The 20520-nt window shown below is 38.8% G+C and overlaps 1 protein-coding gene across 1 annotated transcript in view; it reads left to right on the top strand.

Moving 5' to 3' along the window:
* The window catches only part of UBE2Q2 (ubiquitin conjugating enzyme E2 Q2), a 51821-nt gene that overhangs the window by 22928 nt on the left and 8373 nt on the right, over nt 1-20520 (top strand). The window contains 5 exon segments of the mRNA XM_055805770.1: nt 1105-1209; nt 2866-2922; nt 5027-5167; nt 13514-13598; nt 18902-18962. Coding sequence (XP_055661745.1) covers nt 1105-1209; nt 2866-2922; nt 5027-5167; nt 13514-13598; nt 18902-18962 — 449 coding nt within the window.

Below are 20520 nucleotides of genomic sequence, written 5' to 3'. Positions count from 1 at the left end.
TCAAAGTGGAGTGGAGGCTGCTGCTCTGAGTGTAACTACTAATAGTGCCAAGGGTATGTGTACAGAAATGGTTGTCTTGCACACTGCCTTGCACAAGTGGCAAGGCAAACTCCCTTTAGTATCTGAAAGAAAAGTCCATAAATGGATATATAATTTGTAACAGCTTCACTTAGGGTACTGCTGTGCAAATAACGAAGTGTTGTCCATTTTGCACATGTATTCTGCAGTCCCTTCTTTATTTTTCTGACATAACTATGCGAAGACCTTGGGAAGCTAGGACACGCAGTAGAACAGTCTTTTATGGTCATGGCCTTAACTAGGAATCTGAGGTTGCCTAAGAAAGTTAACAGCTATGGAAATCCACTTAATTAGTATGGTGATCAAGAAGCAAACAATGTTCCTCTGTTTCTGCAGAACTAAATTTGTTTTCTGGATAGCATTACAGTGAGCGAAAGGTGTTCCCTATTTTGCAATTAACAGAATGCACGCAGTCAGTGTAACACTGAAGGCTGGGAACAGAAGTCAGTGATGGTAACAGATTGTGCCTCGGCCTGATACAAGGTAGAGCAAGCAGGCTGCCTGGGTCTCGCTCAAAGGCTGGCTGCTTAAACGCCTTGTACAGTATGTGTGTTGCTTCTGGTGCCTCACTGGTGTGCCCTAGAAAGGGATTTGGAATGTAGAAAATCAGGCTGTTCCTCGGTTTTTCTGAAGACGTGGTTCTTTAACCTAGGAAACTGGAACAGGCCGTCTTGTCTCGTAGAATATGACTGTTTGATTATTCCCTAGTGACTTGTGGCTGAGACAACTCTGCCTGGAATGGATGATGCTGTCAGAGCAGATTGTTCTTTTGCTCACTTTTTCACTTGACATGACGAGATGAACAGGAGCCATCTTTAACTTGCTGTGTCCTTGGTTTCCCTTTGTGGGGATTTTATTACAATGACTACAGGGAAAAAGAGGGGTCTTAAAACTTTATTCTGGTGCGTGCAGATTTAAATGCTGTGCACTGACTGCAAGTTCAGTACCAACACATGGAGAAAACTCAAAATATATTGTTCTGTGCTTTGATTTAAATAGATGTTTCCATGTTTTCTTTTTTTATAGCTTCTTCAACAGCTGAAGCGATTAATATGTGACCTCTGCAGATTATATAATCTTCCTCAGCATCCAGATGTTGAAATGCTAGATCAGCCATTACCAGCTGGACAGGTAAATTAAAAAGCTGTGGCTCCTTATGGTAATGAAGGATTTGTTTTTTCAACTGCAAGAAACAAGATCATGGGAACAATTAAACCTTGTGTGAGCCAGAACTGAGATGTGGAGCACTGTTGGTTTATGGTGTCCTCAATCTGAATTTTGTTTGCAGATTCCATTTAATAATGGTGTGGTAATATTACACAATTTGCTTTGGAGTTTCTGTCTCATTGAAAGGTGTGTATGTGATACCAGTGCTGTTGGTTTAATTCCCTCCTAAATACTGTTCAAGCCAATTGCTGTGCATTCCTAGTGCTTTCCAAATTTACTTTCTTCTGAAACATAAATGTGATTAAACACTGTTTGCTTTTTCTTGAAGAGTATATGTTTTACAGTGTGCACTTGGATGAACTACTATTGATGTTTTCCTTCCTCTTCAATCCCTTGCGGAGACATGGGATATCCAGGCCATATGCTACTTTGGGTAGGGAGTGTCTGAGGTGCTATGTTTACTTTTTGTGCACTTGGCAAATTAAGAGTTGCGAAGGGCTGTGAAATGTTCTGGTTAACCAAAATGTTTTGTATTGTGCTGAAAACAGAACTGGTAATAGACAGTAACTGTTCCTTTTTTTGGTATTTTTAATAAGATTATGATGTCGTCTTTTGCTTATACTTGTTCAGATGACACGAGTTCTGAAAATTCCTGTAGCATAACAGATGGTTTTCCTGTGGTGACAGTACTATACTAATGACAAATAACTTGCTTAATTTTGGTCATGTGCCAAATTGTAAGCCTATAGGATTTTTCTCTCAGCCACCCACATAGCAGTGCAACTGTAAGGCAATAGGCTTGTAATATCAGGAAGTAGCTTCGTTGAAGAGTTTTGCTTATGCTCTGAAACTCAAACAAATTCGTGAAAGGTTTCTTAGCTAGAAATGCCAGCTGATTTTCAAGTTAAGTAAGAGTGGCTGTAGTAAGTCAAACCAGACATCCATCTAGTCCCCTGTGTTGTTCACAGCACTGGCATTCCTCCTTTGCCAAAGGATGAGTGACAAAGCAGAGGACAAGCATATCAGAATGATCCTGAGTATTTCTGCAGCTCAAACTCCCTGAGCTTGAAGTTGCAGCCTGAAATGGAAAGCCAGGAAAAATGAACTCAATATGTGGTGTTGGTATTTTATCAAATAATCTAATAACAGTGCCTCTATGATGATAGTAATTGTTGCATAGAAGTTCTAGGTAGTGATACAAAAATCCATCAAATTTTAGGGGTCTAAAGCTTGAGCTTTTTCTTGTTAGAGGTCTAGCATGTATATGGATTCTAGTCAGAGCCATGATCTGATTTCATGGTTAAAAGATCATGAGTTACAACCCGCTTGACTAGCTTGTTGCATTTGTCACTGTATCAGAATAGCATGTTTATTATTTGAATCTGAAGTTTCCGTGTAGAACTTAATGTGAAATTGTGACATTCTGTTTCTTTGCTTCATGCAAAAATCTCTTTGCTGTCATACTATAGGAAAGCATCTTTGTGTATCTTTCACATTAAACTTCAGTCATGTGCAGACCTTGCTAAATGTAACTTTTGTATATACTGCTTTCTTATTGATAGTAGACTTCCTGTTTTTTAAAGAAAGGATTTATGCAGAAACCTCATTGTTGTATTACAGAATGGAACAACAGAAGAAGTTACGTCAGAGGAGGAGGAAGAAGATGATATGGGTGAAGTATGTGTATATGTAAGATTGTCCTAATCTAATAGACTTGTGGCATTTTGCTCTGCAGTGGCTGGCTAATTATTAAGCCAGACTGTAAAATGTAATCTCCCTAGAGTTCAACAGAAAAGATGATTAAAAATTTGGATGTTTACCTTGATGTCAGCTTTCACTTCAACCACAAAACTAGTGAAATTTTCTTCTTAAACCTAGATCTCAGCTGTGAGGTACTTGGATTCAGAGAATTGGACATCTGTTTGTGCTTTAGTCAAACAATACATAACATTGTGTGCCAAATCAGTAAGTTTGCATTGTTAACTGCTATTTCAAGTGGCCTATGAACTGGCTGTGATACAGTTGAAAGTGTTTCCCAAGTTGAAGCAGGCTGGCTAAGAGTAAATCAATTTTCTGATTCATTAAACAGGTGAGCTAGCTTTTAACTATAATACACTGAAGGAAATGGAAGAACATCCAAAACAGGTGTGCTAAACGTTAAGGGGCTTATGTCACTGTCTGGCAACATGGTGCTCCTTTTAATGAGCTCTTTACTGTGTGAGAACCACCCCTTTTCATTACTTCTGAAATATATAAGAATAGCTCCAAGGTGCTTGCTTTTCAAACCACTATAAATAGTCTTATTATAGAAGAACTATTCTGACTACTTCAGATTTAGATTTTAAATGAACGAGGTGTGTAGTAAGAATGAGCAACTTGTTCTCTGAATAAAAGGTCTTCCTTTAGAAAACATTTAAATGTTAGCAGTGTTCTGGAATTAATTTGAAACAGCCTCTCTTACACCATATTTAGCCTGATCCAGACCACGTTTCTTGGAGCCAGGGTTTCTGCAAAGGTAGTGTGTACAGTCCCATGTCCTGCCACAAGGCTCTTGTTGCTTGCAGACTTGTAAGAAGCCTTTTGCACTCTGTTCGGGTTACTTTGCACAAAAAAAATTGTCACGTCTATCACTATTTATAAGCTGTCAGGTGGTAGTGTGTGTGGCACTGTTATCTTCAACTTTTAATCTAGTCCAATTACTAAATTGAAAAGCAGCTTATTGTTCCTAGAGCTATAGTGTTATTTTGAGAAACCTGAGCATTTTAAGGAATACTCTGTCTAAAATCTGTTACAGTTGGAGGAAAGTGTTGCCAAAGGCACCAGATTAGGTGCATTTCTTACTACATAAGACATCCTTGAATATGCATTTATGGACAGGTTTTCCTGCCATGCAAACAGACAGTGCATAAAGAGTGGCCACAGGTGTGGTGGAGCACTGCATAGTGGAGCATATCCGATAGTTACGTACACGTAGCTTGCTGGTGTGGTTGCTGTAGCCCTTCTTTTTTCATCTCAAGGCACTTACATTCTTCCCCTTCTCTCCACAAATAGCACTTGAATCACCTTGCAGGCAGTTGGTCTTAAGTTCAGAGTGCTCCTTTGCAGCAGAATAACCTCATCTCAGAATACAGAGTGGAAGGTTTTTCAGTCTTAGTCTAGAACTCGGAACCGAACTGCTGGTTTGTGTGATTAGAATACTTGACCACATAATTTCGTCTTTTACCGTAATTCCAAAATTGCTGCATCTAATCTTCTGCTGAAGTGTTCACTTTAAATAAAGGTAGCTTTCCAATACTTAACTTTCTTGAAGGGTTGCTGTAGCCCTGCCAGATATGTTAATCATTGTTTGTCAGAAGTGTAATATAGCTAGGATTCTAATTGAAAAAAAAGTCTGTTTTCAGAAACATCTTGGAGACACTCTAACTTAGAGTCCTTTTGGATTCTCAAGCCCTGTTCAAAATGCCTTAACTTCCTTTCTTCTACTTTAACGGGCTAATTCACTACAATATTAACTTCTTGCAGAGGTTTTATTGTGCCTGTTTATGTGACCAGAAACACATAAATTTGGGTCTCATCTGTACTGTGAAGGCTCCCTACGCTTCCAGTGAATACTGTTGCCTAAGGGAGTGAAATTGTAAGCAAAATAGAAATAGCAACCAACAATCGCTAATAGATAGTACTGTGCAGTATGTGACTGTATCCCTAAATGCCCTTGGAGAGGGTTTCATTGAACGAAGAGCATAGTTAAGTTATTTACGGTGAATTTTCCCCTATCCTGTAGGACATTGAAGATCTGGATCACTATGATATGAAGGAGGAGGAACCAGTCGATGGGAAGAAATCTGAGGATGAAGGCATTGAAAAAGAGAACCTTGCAATCTTAGAAAAAATCAGAAAAAATCAAAGGCAAGATCACTTAAATGTGAGTTAGTGGTTTATGTTTTTTCCTTGCAATACTTCTGGTTTTAAGATGGAAATGGTTTTCAGCAAGTAAAGCTTACTGCTATGCACCTAGACATGAACTAACCTGTAGCTGACTTCCAGCATGTATAGGGCAAACATATCAAGTTATGGGACCTAAATAGCTCTTTTTGGAGATGTTTGAATAGGTCGACTAAGATGCCAAGGCCACTTAATAAATGAACTTATGTTCCATCAAAATCTTTGGTGAGGAAGGTAGTTGTCAGTCCACATTCCACAGAGGCACAAAAGCTACTTCAGAGCACACTCATTCAGCCTGGGAGAATGCTATCATAATTTATTTTGACAAAACTGGGCTGGGGTATTCTTGGCATTTTGGATGAAGAACCGTCTTTTAGGTTTTCACTAGGGTCAACTCCTACATGTAAATCCAGGTTTCATACTTGTTAATGATCTTTAACTGCTCATCTAATCTCGAAGGTGTCTGTTTGGTTGTGTCTCTCTCTTGCTTGATGCCTTTGTTACGAGCATTAGTCCTCCTTGCAGAATCAGCATAAAACATCTAAGCTGTAAGCATGACTTTTGTTGCTGAGCCCTTAAATATTTACAATAACAAAGCCATATATAAAACTGACTGCGTTAAAAGTTATGGGTGACTTAGCATACTTGTCAAACCCAGGAATTCATGCTTTAGATCCATTTTATGCATGCATTTGTTTTTCAGTAATATCTATGTGCTGTGCAAATTACTGAAGGGTGGGTTTTTGCCAGCCGAAAAGCAAGGGGCCTTCAGCAGCTCTGCAGCTTTATTATCAGAGTTTTCTGAGTGATTCTGCCAGTGGGCAGTTGTAAAAAAAAAAAAAAACAAAAAAACCAACAAACAAACCCAAACTTCTTTGTTCTTCAGAGGCTTAGAAATGTTTTGTCACAAGTGCCAAGTTCCAGAGAACCTTCTACTTCTCGAAGGTGCATGTAGAAGGGAATGATGATGTCATACAACCTTGATTTTATTTAGCCTGACTTCCAAAGAAACAAAAACTTTTATTTCACAAAGGCTTACAAAGTGTAATATGTGAAATTCGATACTCCTGTTCATGACTAATTTCAACCATAGGTAAAAGCTCTAAAGAAGATGCTTGAACTGGTGCTTGCTACTGTGTGAGCTCCTAAGTTCTTACATATTGTTTGACAAGTCAGCAAACATGTAGGTCATGTACAGACACATGATGTATTATTTCTCATTAAGCTAATAGTTGAGGATGCGAGCAGTAGTTAGGTACAGGGAACAGGACCTGTGAGTATTTAAGGAGGGAAGATGATTTAGGATTGATATGTAGGGAACACCTGGATTTTTGCCCAAGGAACCAGCTTTGTTCCAGTTCTTACACTTGATGATTTTTCCAGTGAATATTTTATAAAAAGCTTAAATTGCACTTTAAAGATATATTAGATTCAAGAGCATTGCTGTTTCAAACCTCTTGATTTGTAGTGAGAACTATATGCAAAGTGCTTGCCACTAGCCAAGCCAATCCGTTTTTAATATTGGATGCACTGCTGATAGATCTAGTTTCCATAAGAATTTAGGGAAAAGACTCCTTCAGTTAGAATCTTGACTGTTTCTTGTCATGAATTACTGCCCCTAAATAACTTTCATTTAGAAAAAACCTTCATTCTCTTAGTTAATGACAATTTAACATGGAAAAGAGTTCTGGTTTGTAGCCATCTGCTTTACAAAGGAAATAAAACAATAATGTTTCTGTTGGGGTTCCTCAGCTACAAGGCCTCTACTCCTGTCCCATGTGCTGTTCTAATGACTTGAGTGCAACCCTGTCAAAAATAAAAAATACCTTAGACTTACGTTCTGCTGAAATATGCAGCATGAAGTAGCTGGCTAGAGGAGACTGCTTTTTGATTTGGGTGTGAATTCAATAGTTACCTATTGGGTTGTCTGAAGGAAAGTGTACAGTAATGATCACTCAATCAGGGTAAAAAAAAAAACAACCACCCCACCCCCCCAAAAAAAACCAACCAAACAAAAGCAAACAAAAACCCAACAAACAACACAAAACAAAACCAAACAACAACAAACCAACCCCAAACCTGGTCAGCATTTCAATATTTTAAAGCAGGTAAACATAAGGTGCCAAACTGCTTTTGCTGTTTTAAGACTTGACTAACCTTAAACACACTGGTAACTTACTGGGTTAGTTTAAATGTAAATGTGTGTTCACAGTTTGGGAAGATGCCTGTTGAGATTCTGTATAATTTCTGCATTTATAATGCAGACCTAATGGTAAAGACTGCCTAAATTGTTAAAGAAAGAAAATGATCTTGCAGTCTGAAGAGCATGGTCTGCTTTACTGTTATCTAAAAATTTGGTAGAACTGAATAAAGGTTTCTGTAGTCTCAACATTCTTGGTGTGGAAAGCCTCTTAAAACTGCAGACTTTCTGTTGCTATCTGTTCTTTCCCATTTGGCAAATATTGCCTTCCCGTTTTCTTTTTCCCTCCACATCTAGTGGAGCCGAAATGAACACTGCTGGTTTTTTGTTTGACAACAGTAGATTCAAATTACATAATAGCAGTTTCCTATGCCAAGATGCTGTCGTTGATGCTGGTGCATAAACAAGGTCAGCTGAGTGCAGGGAACAGGGTATTCGACTGCTGCTGAGGAACTGTGGTGTGTTTTGTGGGTCACCAGAAATAGCTGTGCTGCATAAATAATTTCTCAAAGGACTTGTGAGCACTCCTAAGTGCTTGAAAACTGAAAACTATGGCTGCACTACTGACCTAGGAAGGATCTAACCTAGTAGCACTTGAATGCCCCTTTATGCTGCCAAAACACGAGTAGGGCACGTTAAACACTCTCTGAGATAGCAGGTGTGCTCACTGTCCTGACATAAAGCAAAACGTAAATCGGCACGGCTCTTCACAGTGGCTTTTCTTAAAGGAGGGTATGGGTTTCACAAACCAAAATGGAGTGGCTAAACATAGTGTGGTTTTCACGCAAACCACACCGTTCTCTGGGTGTGCTTTGTTTCTCAGCAGGGGGAAGCAGAACAAAGCCATGCCATTGCTACGCTTGGTGGTGGAAGAGGGAACGTGAAGCCTAATGTAGGGCTTTGACTAGTGCCCAATGCAACAAAAAGACTTTTTGGTTTCTTTATCGTTCTTTGACCCAAATTCATGGGTCATCCTTTCGCCCCTTGACTGAAACGTGGGTTGGAGTTATGGCTCATGCTAAAGGCTTTTTCCATAGGAAAGGAGCGTGTGCGGTCCCGTTCTCACATATTCTTAACCGGCCTTGCTGCTCAAGACTTCTGCTGCAGGAGTTTTTTAGGGTTTGTGAGTGTTATACCAGTTAAGAATATACATCTACTAATCTTGTAAATGAGTTCTCTTCCTTGGTAGTATACCTAATCCTATTCATCTCAGCATTGGGAAATAAATTTGGCTTGCGGTACAGTATGTAACTTGGAGCAAGAATTAATCCTCCTCTTAACATTGTAATAACTTTAAAGAACTGCTTGCTTACTGGGAGTGAGAAAAGGTTTTTGGGCTGGAATCATTAACTTCAAATATTTAACAACTTGCTGCTGCTTGCTTTTCAGAGGTCTCTCCCCACATAGTCATTTTAGAGATTAATGCTTTTCTTATGTAGATAATGCTATTAGCTTTTTCCATTTCCTACTGAGGAGTTTATGCACTTTCCTTTAGACGTTTCAAATGTCTTCCCTTTCATCTTCAGATTTTATGAAGTCTAAGGTGTAATTTCCATTTTTAGTCTAATCCTTGAAGTAAAAATATGGATCTACTTTAACTTCCAGGAATGAGTGTACTTCTGCACAAATGCTGAGAATGTTCAGTGACAATAGAGCACAGTTTTATTCTTTAGCTCTTTGGTTTTAGGTCACTTTAGATGTCACTTTATTATCTTGGAGGAGTTTACTTTTTTTGTGAGGTTTTTTTGGTGTGGGTTTTTTGTTTGTTTTTTTTTAGCAGGTAAGTCCTGGTCTTGTGGATGAATTATCTGAAATGTATTGTGAGGCGATTTACTGTACTGTTTTGATGGCTGACAGTATTTTTCTGGTCAGATAGAAAACAGACAATCCAGTCTTTACATTTAGAAGTGCAGTGAACTGTACCTGAGATAACCACAGGCTGCTCCTTAAATGAGTTGTGTCTTGAGGGGTGGAAGGGAAGAAGAAAACGTCCAAAGGAGAAAAGCTGAGGCTGCAAAACCTATCTCTGGAGACTTAGTGCAGCAGACAGCTAGGATAGTGGTGTGTGCTGTGCCAATTTCTGCACCATTAGGTGTGCCCTACTGACTTGTGAATGCAGAAGCTCAGTTCTGAAGTCCTAGTTTTCTTAAATTTGCTTAACTCTTCTATAAAGTATTTTACCCAAACTTACACAGTCACACTAAAATGCTAATTAAGGGTAGAAACACTTCTTAAAATACACTGGCTTGGACCAAAGTTTCACATTTCTGACAAAGGCAGAAGCATGTCCTTTGGGGGAGGAGTTTGAGAACAGGACAAACTTGTAGTAGTGTATCTCATGAGTATTTTTCATGCCCAACCGTTTTGGCTCTGGGAGTTTATGCGCCAGGTGCCTCCATTATTTGCAGCTCTCATCCATCGGTATGTTGTCCCCATAGAAGTTTACCTCCTGTAGCAGGGATTTCTCCAGTTTACTTGCTCATGGCTCTGGAGAACCACAAGTAAACTTGTACAGGAGAGGATGATCGAGTGAGACGTTTTGTGCCTGTGTGATTGTTTAATAGAAAAAAGTCACTTGGGGCTTGTCTGGCACCTTGGTTAACTTCTTCAGTTTACATATCAAATGGTTTTGCATTTCTGCTCTTTGTGTCAACCCCACATGACCGATACTTGTCAGATCCTGTGACTGACCAGTTATTTCTAAGGCAACTGTGAGTCTTGATCTCTGGAGAAATGGGAGCTTTATCTCCCTTGGAGTCATAAGTCCCACTTTTTCAGAAGGATACTCAGTTATTTATATCTGAATTCGGTCTTTGAAATTATAATTTGTGTATAGCAAGGTATTGAAAGTTGAATTTTTTAATTTTAGTACCATTACAGTCAAAACTGAACTCACTGCTGTACTACATCATGCAGTGGTGTGATCCAAGTAGTAAGTACACTCTTCTTAACTGCACTTTAACAGTAGTTATGAAAACCAAAAGTGACACCAGAATGAAGATGCTGTGTTTCAAAGCAGTGGTGTTTGACATCAAGTTACCAAGAGGTGTAGCAGTTAATCTCTGCAGGCTTCTTCTTCGACTTCCTCCGAGGGTGGTTCAGAGCACGTAAAGCAAGCTGCTGTGCTGAACTACTTAAGTTAAGCTTGCTAGCCTCTCTCTCTCGATCATAGATTACTAGTTTGCAGCCTATCGATTGCTTAGAGTAGCAAGCCTAATGATATTTAGAGTGGGCAACCCAACTAGAAAGTCCTAGGAAAAAAGGGTGAAAAACACTGTTACAGACAAAGTCTACTGAGGCTAGCTTACACGTACTAAAACTAACTTTTTTTTTTTAATACCACTTCTGTTTATTAGCAGTTAGTTATAATGGCACTCAGGAGTATGTGGGTATGTTAAGTTTTGCTTCTTAAATTACTACAGCGCAGAAGATTCTTAAATTTTCATAGGCAAAGGTGACCTTCCAGCATTATGTACAGAAATTCAGTAGCTTAATTTGATAGAAATAAAGATGCAATGAGGAAACTAGTTTTCCACAGGATGTCTTTGAGAATCAAAGTTGTTTTTAAATTGCCGATAGAGGTTGATATTCTGTGAAAAATCTAAGAGAATTCTTTCTTTCAGTAAGTAATACGGCAAGTGAGGCAAGGATATTGCACAGCTCTGCACAGAGGAAAGCCAAAATCCTGACACTTCTCTTGGAGGTTTCTTTTCTGGGGACTCAACACATCCATGAGTCTCAACCTTAATACTCCCAGTACAGGTCTGAAAAAGCACAGCAATTGTACAGAGAACGGTGGTTAACACTCTATTGTGTTATCTTGTTAAGTGTAATGCTTTCTTTTCCAACTAATCTGCAAGTAGTGCATATAAATAGTAATCTGCAAATAACATTTAAAGAACCAGGTTCTTTTCATAAAACTTAATTTGCTTGCTGTTAAAGGAAGAGAAATCCCTTCTTTGATACTGCTCTGTAGACAAGGGGCTTCAGTAAAGTAAGAAGTGACTTGTCTGGAGCCCTGTCTTTACGTAGCTTTTGTTTTAATCAGATAAAAGGAGCTGCCTTTTATTTGCATATTTAATTACAAATTCATTCTTCATACCAGTCCCTAAATAAAAACGAGTGGAATTTCAGAAATCTGCATAACTAAATCCAGTGGAATATGAAAATGAACAGTTTAAGTCTGCACACTGTAGTGTGAAGCTAAACATATTATATGATGCTACTGAACAGCGAAGACAAAGGAGTATGTGGAGGCTTTAGCATCAAGTAACTTACTGATATTTAATCTTTATTAAGAAATAGCTTGATCCTACAATTAAGACCTTGTAGAACATATATTGTCACTGCCGACTTCAGGCAAACAGGGGTGATAGGTGTTAGACTCTGGTCACAGCTGCTTGAGATTCCTCCAGAAATACTTTTCTGACACTTCTGTCAAAAAAGGATCTGTTTGTAGATGTTCATAGTGTCTGAAAGGAAACTGGAGAAACAAATCTCTCTTCGAATTGTTAGCTGTAGTAGGAAAAACATTCCCATAAGCTAATACCTCAGTACTTCATATAGAGAGGCTGAATTAACTTTATTCTAGGTGGGGGCTTTTTCTGTTTGGTGGTGTTTGTGGTGTGGTTTTTTTTTGTTGGGTTTTTTTTTTCCTTCCTTATCCTGAAACCGTGTTTGTGAGCCACATGTATTAGCCTGCATTTCAGTGGGACTGGCCGCAGTCCAAGCAGCAGCAGAGAGCTGCATGGGTCCCAATAAAGATTCTTCCTTTGGGGAATGGACTGCCAGTGAAAGCCAGAGTTTCTTGGGGTTGAGGTTCAGGGTGATAACTACCTTACCTCATTTGAAGTCTTCATTCCTTTTCCATATTTTAAATCTTGTAATGATAGTTTTTATATCTCTGTTTTCCAGAAATGTAAAATGGTGTTTTGGGTAGAATATATAAGCAGGTTAATCATGTAACACCTAAGGATTAGTATCAGAATCTTTCCTGCTAGGTTTGGCATTGAATTGGAGAGAGTTAGTGTAGTAGGTGTTTTTGGTGGCCATTAAATAAGCACTTTAATTCTGTCAGAGGAAAAAGTTCTGTCCTTACTTTAAAGCTCAGAAAATCAGGACAAAATGTAATGCCAAGGCCACAGAACTGTCAGCGTTGGGGATGTGTGCAGAATACACGTAGTGCAGCAGCCGTTGATACAAGTAGACATCAGTTACTTGATAACTGTTCCTTGCTTCATCAATAACTGGTGGGTTTTAGAGCCAGTCATATTTTATATGTATGTCACTTCTGGTTTTTGTTTAAGCACTGTCTCTCAGGCTGAAATACCATGTTCAGAAATCGTATGCTAAGTTTTCTATCACTTTGAGATGCTGAGTAACACAGAACTGAGCTCTAGAAGAACAGAGGCGATTTCTGCCCAGGTTGCATAAACCACAAAAAGTATGGCAAATAATAATAATAAAAAAATAAATTGGTATTTTGACGTTTACTTGTCTTAGTATTCCTCTGTGTAGGCATTTGAGGGTATTTTTTTTCTTCCCACTCTATTGCAAATAATAGTGTTGCTTTTGTTCTGCATTTTCTAAGTATATTGGCTGGTCTTAATTCATCCAGAAGCTGCTGTTCTATAGTGGATGCTTCCCAACCCCTGTACCTTTTTTTTTTCATAACCAAATAAAAATATACTTCTGAGAAAACAGTAAAACCTTATGTGCAGAAGCTTGTTCTTAGGATTAGTCTTACTCTTGCTTCTAGTACATAAAAGCAGAATATAAAATGAAATATTTTTCTATCAGAAATAGACTGTGTGTCCATCTTGGAAATCAAAATGCCAAAGGGATTAAATGCCTTTACAGAAAAAAATGTCTGTTGTACCTTGATTAAAAGCTTGTATCACTTATACCATATAGTAGTGTATTATAATGTGTTGCTTTGGAGGGAGTGTCTTGTTTCTTTTCGGTAGTCTTTGCTCACTAGAATGTGTAACTTTTGAAAAAACCTAATCGTAATGCAGAAAATAGTATATTCCTAATACCTTCTAGTGAGTGTAACTTTGTAATGGAAATAAAGCTCTTTGTAAATACTGCATTTCACTTATTTGGAGTTTTTTTTGTTTGTTTCAGGGTGCAGTCTCTGGGTCAGTTCAGGCTTCAGATCGACTTATGAAAGAACTCAGGGATATATATAGATCACAGAGTTACAAAACAGGTAAAATGCTTCAGATTTCCCTCCTTAAAATACGCTTTAGAAGAATTCTCTTAGCAAAGGCTTTCTGCTTATCCTTCTGCGTTCTGTTGTCATATGTGTGTATATACGTGTGTATATGTGTGCACATATACACAAGAATACATAGATACATACATTACATATAATGTCATTACATAAGAGAGTGTATTTATGGAGAAAAGGGAAGTCAGGATGCATATCCTCTAAAACATTCTTTCTTTTTGTTATGCACATCTTAATACAAGAATTTACAGGAATGGTGTAACTGTGAGAATGCTCTTGGGGTGGATGACTAGAAAGAACAACTCAAAATCACTTCTGTGGGACTTCTTGACTTTTCAGATCTACCTGAAATTAAGCTCTCCAGGCATATAGGGCAAAAGCTTTGACCACTAACAGTGTGTAGTACTGCTCACAAGAAGATGCTTGCTGTACGGGGATTTGTGTTTAACAGCAGAAGGTTTAGTTATCACAGAGGTTTTAGCCTTAATTACACTGCTGTTACTTTTGTGGTTTTTTGGTTGCGTTAATCTGATCCAGAGCTCCATGTATTCCTTGGAATAAGGTTACAAATGGCAACAGAAAACAAACTTGTCCTTTAAATTTGTTTGAGTAACAAAACACTGATCAGCTTTAGGTAGACAGGTGGTTGGCTGTTCCACTTGCTCCATATAAGGGCTGTATTGAAACTAGCTCAGCAAAGGGATGGGTATATTGATTTTTCTGAGAGTTACCATATGAGAAATAGAAATTACATGGATTTCAGGCAAGTTGTATTCGTGTAGGTCAGCTGCATAGACAACGCCATCACTGCAGCCAGGTATGAGAACCTGGTGCGGGCCAGGCTAGGAGCAGGAGTGCCTGATTAGAAAGTCAGTCTAAACTTTAATCTATCTGTTACTTTTCTGAAATTATCCTCTAGTTTATTTCTAGTGGGCTTTAATTTCACTTGGTGGCTATGGCATTTTAATTCATGTGTAAAAGGACAGAGTTGAAGAGACAAGAGTCTCCTGTTTGATTTGCTGTATTTACCTTTTAGGTAAATAGTTTTATGTGTTGAAGTACTGTGGACAGTGGTAAAAGGTCTGAAGTATAAATCTGATCGGGTAACCTAGTGTTGATACAATGCAGCCTACTTCTTTTAGGCTTTATTGCAGCTGAGTGCTTGCTGCTATGCCCCAATTACCGTCTATCTGGTAAAGAACGGATTAGTGGTTCTAAGGAAGAGCCTAGAAATAGATCTGTATTAGGTCACGAGGGATGCTTTACTGCCCACGTATGATCTTCAGGGTTTGGTTTTGTGGTTAGAAAAAGGATTGGGTGTAACAAATCTACGTGACTATAAAGACTGTATGGCGCTTAACTGTGTAGCGGTATGGCTGGAGGCACAACCAGGAGCCCCCATAAAAGCGTAGCTTGAGGTGAGGGTTTAGGTTCCTTAATAATGCCATTTCTTGGCTTTAGGTGAGTAAAAAATCTTAGTCACAGAAGACTGAACTCCTGATGTAGGAAAGCATACTCTAAATGATGAGATAAAGTACATCTTGCTAAACCGTAAAGAAAGCTGAGATACTAAAGGGTGAATGTAGTAACATATTATTAGCTTATGACTCAGAAATATGTAAAAAGACTGCAACTAGATGCCTTGTGTCGATCTCTAAAACATGGCAATGAAGTGTGTCAAAAGAAGGCTGACGCTCTAAAACTGATGGCAATTCTGCTTTGCAACACCATCCTACTGATACATCTATTAAATTTTGCCAGTAAATGATGCTCTTTGTTATAAAACTTACCTAGATTCATTCCTTACGGCTTCATTTAGTCTCTTAGGCCTTGAGTGAATTTAAATATCAGTTCTTCTCCTCTGCACAAAACTCCTGCTTTTATAGCCTAGTTCTGTCTTTGGTTATTAGATAACTGTCACCATGTGAGCAGGGGCATGGTAGATAATTGGCTTTCTGTTTTTTTAATGTGATCTTTGTTCTGAGTACTTGCTCCATGGTCCATTTTTCCCTTAATTTAATTTCCTACTATTAACACACAAAGGGAACCATTGTGAAACTTAAAGGTTCTGGTAACTGTTGCAAGGTAATTTAACACTACTTTTTTTTTTTTTTTTGGTAATAGAAGCCAGAAAATCCTAAGGCTGTTTTTCAGTTGCATAAGGATCACTTTTAGTGTATGTGAGGTTACATGTTTTCAGGATTGACAATGGGACAACCCCCAGGACTTCTGAAGTGAATAGTACTTGTAGTAATAGTCCTTTAAATTTTTTTCTTTTAAACTATGTTATACAAAACTAGCGTTAAAAAACACTGTCAGGACTTCAGTTATGGGTGTATATTCAAGGTACTATGCATTTTTGAGCTGAAGTTCCTTTACTGGTTGAAATGCTACTGTTGGAGTTAAAGCAAAAGATTGCTGTTAACAGGACAGTTGCTCATCTCACTGGAAAATCTAGGTGAAGAACTACCCTTAAAAACAAACAGAAAATGCTATTTTCTTATGAATTAACAGAAGCAGAAATTACTCCAGCAAATTAAGATATTATGTTACAAATTAGACAGTTTCATTAGTTTGTTTTGATAATAGGAGTCACAAGTCCTCCAAACTAAGATGATCTCATTTCTAAATACAAAGTTGAAGATTTGGATAGTTCATATGGAAGAATTCCCAAAGGCCTTAACGTCATTTAGGAAGGCTAGGGTGGGAGGGGGATGAACAAAGAATTTGGAGACAATAAATGAAATATTTCCTATTAGTATCTTTAGCGGCTGTGTTGTTTATATATAGTGTCTTCAACTCACTGCTTTTATCCAAAGACTACGTGGGATTTCTAGTTGTAGTAAAGTTGGTACAAGTAAGACATTTGCCTGTGTTTTGAAGGCGTTGTTTTTCTTCCTGCCTTTTCATCTCAGTTTTTTGCTTGCTTCATGGTTCTGTGTGCTTGCTTGTACTGCATCACCTCTTTGGATAGCCTCTTCGAGAGGCAAACCAAAAAACTTCCTGTGTTTGAAGTGAGGGGATCCTACCTTGATTCCCTTCGCTGCCTTAAAGGCCTTTCAGAAATCCATACTAATCACGTAAATTCTTCTTGACAATAACTTTTTTTCCCCTCTTACTGCCTAAATTAAGAAAAACACATGAGCTGGTTCCAGATAACACCTCTTCACTATTAAACCCCCACCCCCTTTGGGTAGTGTTGTTAAGAAGCTTCTGTGTCAAGATAGCGAGCGACTCTGATGCTGTTCATGAGAATGTACAGATACTATTCAGCTCAAAATGTGGGTGCTTGAAGGGTACATTAGGTAGCTCACTGTTCCATTAAGGTGCGTTCTTGTCGGTCCTGAACTATGCACGTGTCTCTGACGAACCTGTTTACAGCTTCTGGTTTAGGGACAGTGCAGCTCTCGAGGGGAGCCAAAGTTATTCCTCAAAGGAAGCTAGCAAAACATGAGGGACTGGTGCAGGAATGCTGGGCAAGAGCAGGACTTCTGAGGCGATGGAAGGAACACAGGAATAGGGATAGAGGCTTAGTGAATAAACGAGCTGATAGAAGTTCTCTTGTCATCTTCCATTATTTAGGATATTGTCAGCATCCTTACTGTAACTTGTTCTGTTGTCTTTAACAAGCATTTAATACTTGTGCTAGGAGGCAAATCTAATACTGAGAGGCTGCTTCTTCCAGTCTTCACTCCCTTTTGGAGGTAGGTGGAAGAAATATTCTGGATATAATGGTGGAATAGATTCATCATTAATGGGAGTTGACAATGAGCGGAGTTCTGAATGCCAACTCTTCTGTTATTATATTGGAGCGGTACAAACTGAAATTCATACAATTCGTGGTGTCCACTTATACTAAGGGCAATTCAGAAAATAACATCCTTGAATCTGGGAAATTGGAAAAAGGCCTTAATAGCTTCTTCTGTTCATCCTTGAACAGAAATGAGTGGTGTCTCTGAACTAGCTGCTGATTGAAAGAGATGGAGAGAGCACAGTGACTAAATTTTCAGACCTGCTTTGTTGTCCTAGACTTAAAAAAAACTTGAAATCATTATCTTGACTGCAGTACCCACTGTTTGTGGTGCTATGGTAAGGAGGAACAAGCATGGTTTCTTTACCTTGTTTACTTAGTGTTAGAATGCTTTGAGAAGGAAAGGTGTCTGGGCAGCTTGAAATGGTATCTGTACTCCCAAGTACTAATGCTTAAAAGTTTCAATGGCAAGATAATGTATTCTGGAATAATAATTCTCAGAAATGAATACTATAATTCCTTGGAGAGAATGTGATGAGTGCAATCTATGGGTTGTATATCCTTCAAAAATCCTAGGCTGATTCCTGATTTGTGTATGTCTTCCCAATAATTATGTCAGCAACAGATACACTGTTAAATATTGGCCCAGCTAACAAGAGCAAGTTTAATAATAGTTGTTTAGCGTGTATGCATCAATAGTCCATGGGGGAAGGGATTAGACATTTGAACATCACCAATACCATTTTCTAAATCTTGTCTGATGGCTAAAGATTCATTGTTTTTTCCTGGGCTGCTTGTGAACTGCTGCAAAAGGAAGCTTGAACATACGAGAAAATGGCAGATAACCTTTCATCCTTCCCTTTGAATGAAATGCATAACTATTGTTTAATGTGCTTAAAACTTACCGACTGCTGAATACCACTAGCTGGCTGCCAGAAACAACTATTCTTTTGATGCTTTTTTCTGGTTTCTTTGGTCATCTGCTGGGAATGTGCTTCATCCAATACAGTATCTTCTTTTTTTGGGTTTTTGCTCCACATGCTATCCAGTGTTCTGTCCTGGTCTACCAGTACAGACGGGAACCCATGAGATATAATGCTGCATACTCAGACTGTGTGTTAAGTGTTTTAAAAGTGTGTTGGTCATGTACTGGGTATAAAATATACTGAGCACTAAGCAAGCTGGAGTTGTAGCTGTGGAAAGTTTGAAGGGGCGCTGGGAGAAGGGGAAATGGTTGGGTGTCAGAAAAACATTTTGATTCACGTGGATATTTTTTTTTATAGAAGTGAAAGGACTTTTTTTCCTTGTCTTGCGCAGAAGTGCTTCTGCTACTTCTGGAGGAAGTAGCTGCTGCTGCTTCCTGAAGGAAGGATCTGCCTCAGTATCAGTATCTCAGTATTTTATCTATTGCTTACATCTACTGACAGTGTTTGTACTTAAAAACAAAGAATGTTTTTGCAAAATCTGTAATACTGTAAACAAAATCTGTAAACTTTTAGTGCATAATTAATTCTGTCTAATATTTCTACAGGGATATATTCAGTGGAACTGGTAAATGACAGCTTGTATGAATGGCATGTTAAGCTTCTAAAGTAAGTTATTCAAGTTTTTTATGTCCTGAAGAATCCATTTTTTTTTATTGCTGCAGAGATTCTTGCTTCTGACAGATGAGAATCTCTAGCTAGAACATATAAAGTAGTGTGTGATCGCTACAGTTCTGGTATAGAGAAATACACACAGATTCAACTGTAGTAGTTGAGCTGGCAAAAAAACAAACCCTCTTGTCACAGTCAACACAGTGTGTATTACTGTACCTCTCATTACTGTTCAATTCTTTCCAAAACTACTCCAAAATATGAAGCCTTAAATGATGAAATTTTTTTGTCTGGATGGTTTTATTGTGGTTTTGTTTGTTTTTAATTTCAAGAAAATGCAACTTGTAGTTTCATTCACGATGTAAGAAGGAACAGAACGGTCTTAGTCTCATTAGTTCTTTATTTCTGCAGTTGAGCAGACACATAGGACTGAAACTTTTAGGTACAGCATAATTATTACTTGTCTGCTCTTTTCTGATTTTCACTGTGTGTACTAGATGAGAACTCACCTTGTGGTACCCATAGTCCAATAACTTTAATTCTAGAGGTATCATATTGAAATTATTCCTGGTAACAGGATCACCTGCCATTATCCTACAAGATAACCTGTAGGAAGGAAAAGCCTATCCAGGCTAGGCTGGGTGGCTGCAGAAGATGGCAGTGGATGAAAGAACTTCCATCAGTTCAGATCTGTCATGGTCAATACGTGTAAGGGCACAAGCTGTTTCAGCACAGTAGCTGACCTGCCCGTGGGAACTGTTGCCTTGTCCTAGTGGTAAGATTTGTATGGCTGTGTCACCAGCTGCTGAAACACAGTTTTGTTTCCTTAGTGTAATCACAGGCGTGTGAACGTTTGGAAGCTGAAAATGGCAGGGGTGACGTGTGTCAGAAAAATCTGTGCCATATTACAGGAGGCCTTGTCCATTCAGCGCTTCTGTAACGAAGTGCTCAAACTGCTGTGCAGGGATTTGAAACCTGTTTTCAAGTGCCGTGAACAGGTCTGATTTTCTACCTTCAATAAAGAGAAAATGGAGCACATGCAGCAAATGGCTTCCAGAATGACTAAGAGAAGAAATACTGTGTGTTTGTCACAGCAAAAAGTGTCTGAAAAAAACCCAACGTGTGTGCAGAGGAGTTGAGGGGCTAAACGTCAGAGAGAAAAGAGCCCGTCTGACTAAGGAACGGTATCGTTACTAGAGCAAGTAACTGAACTGGCCTAGTACAAGCTGTGGCTGGATACGATGGGTTGTGGGGCACTGGGAGATTTTCTTCTGAAACCCCTTCCCACTGGTAGGGTGGGGACAGATGACTGTTGGTTTCACCTGCAGCAGAGGATTGGCTGTAATAGCCCGTAACATATGTCTAATGTATGCTTTTGGCTTGCTGCAGGCCTTTTTTGACTCCTCTCTTTTGAAAGCTGGGGTGTAAGAGCCTGGGTGGGGTTAACCCAGTAGTGTCTGCATTAGTGTAGGCTGCTCAACACCAGCATTTTGCAACAAACAGTTGTTGAAATTCTGCTGAGTAGAAGCTGCTGGCTTCAGTAATTCTGCTGATG

The sequence above is a fragment of the Falco peregrinus genome, chromosome 1 (assembly GCF_023634155.1).
Source record: "Falco peregrinus isolate bFalPer1 chromosome 1, bFalPer1.pri, whole genome shotgun sequence".
Classification (NCBI taxonomy): Eukaryota; Metazoa; Chordata; class Aves; order Falconiformes; family Falconidae; genus Falco; species Falco peregrinus.
The sequence above is the reverse complement of the archived record's forward strand: the minus strand, read 5'-3'. Positions and strand labels throughout refer to the sequence as shown.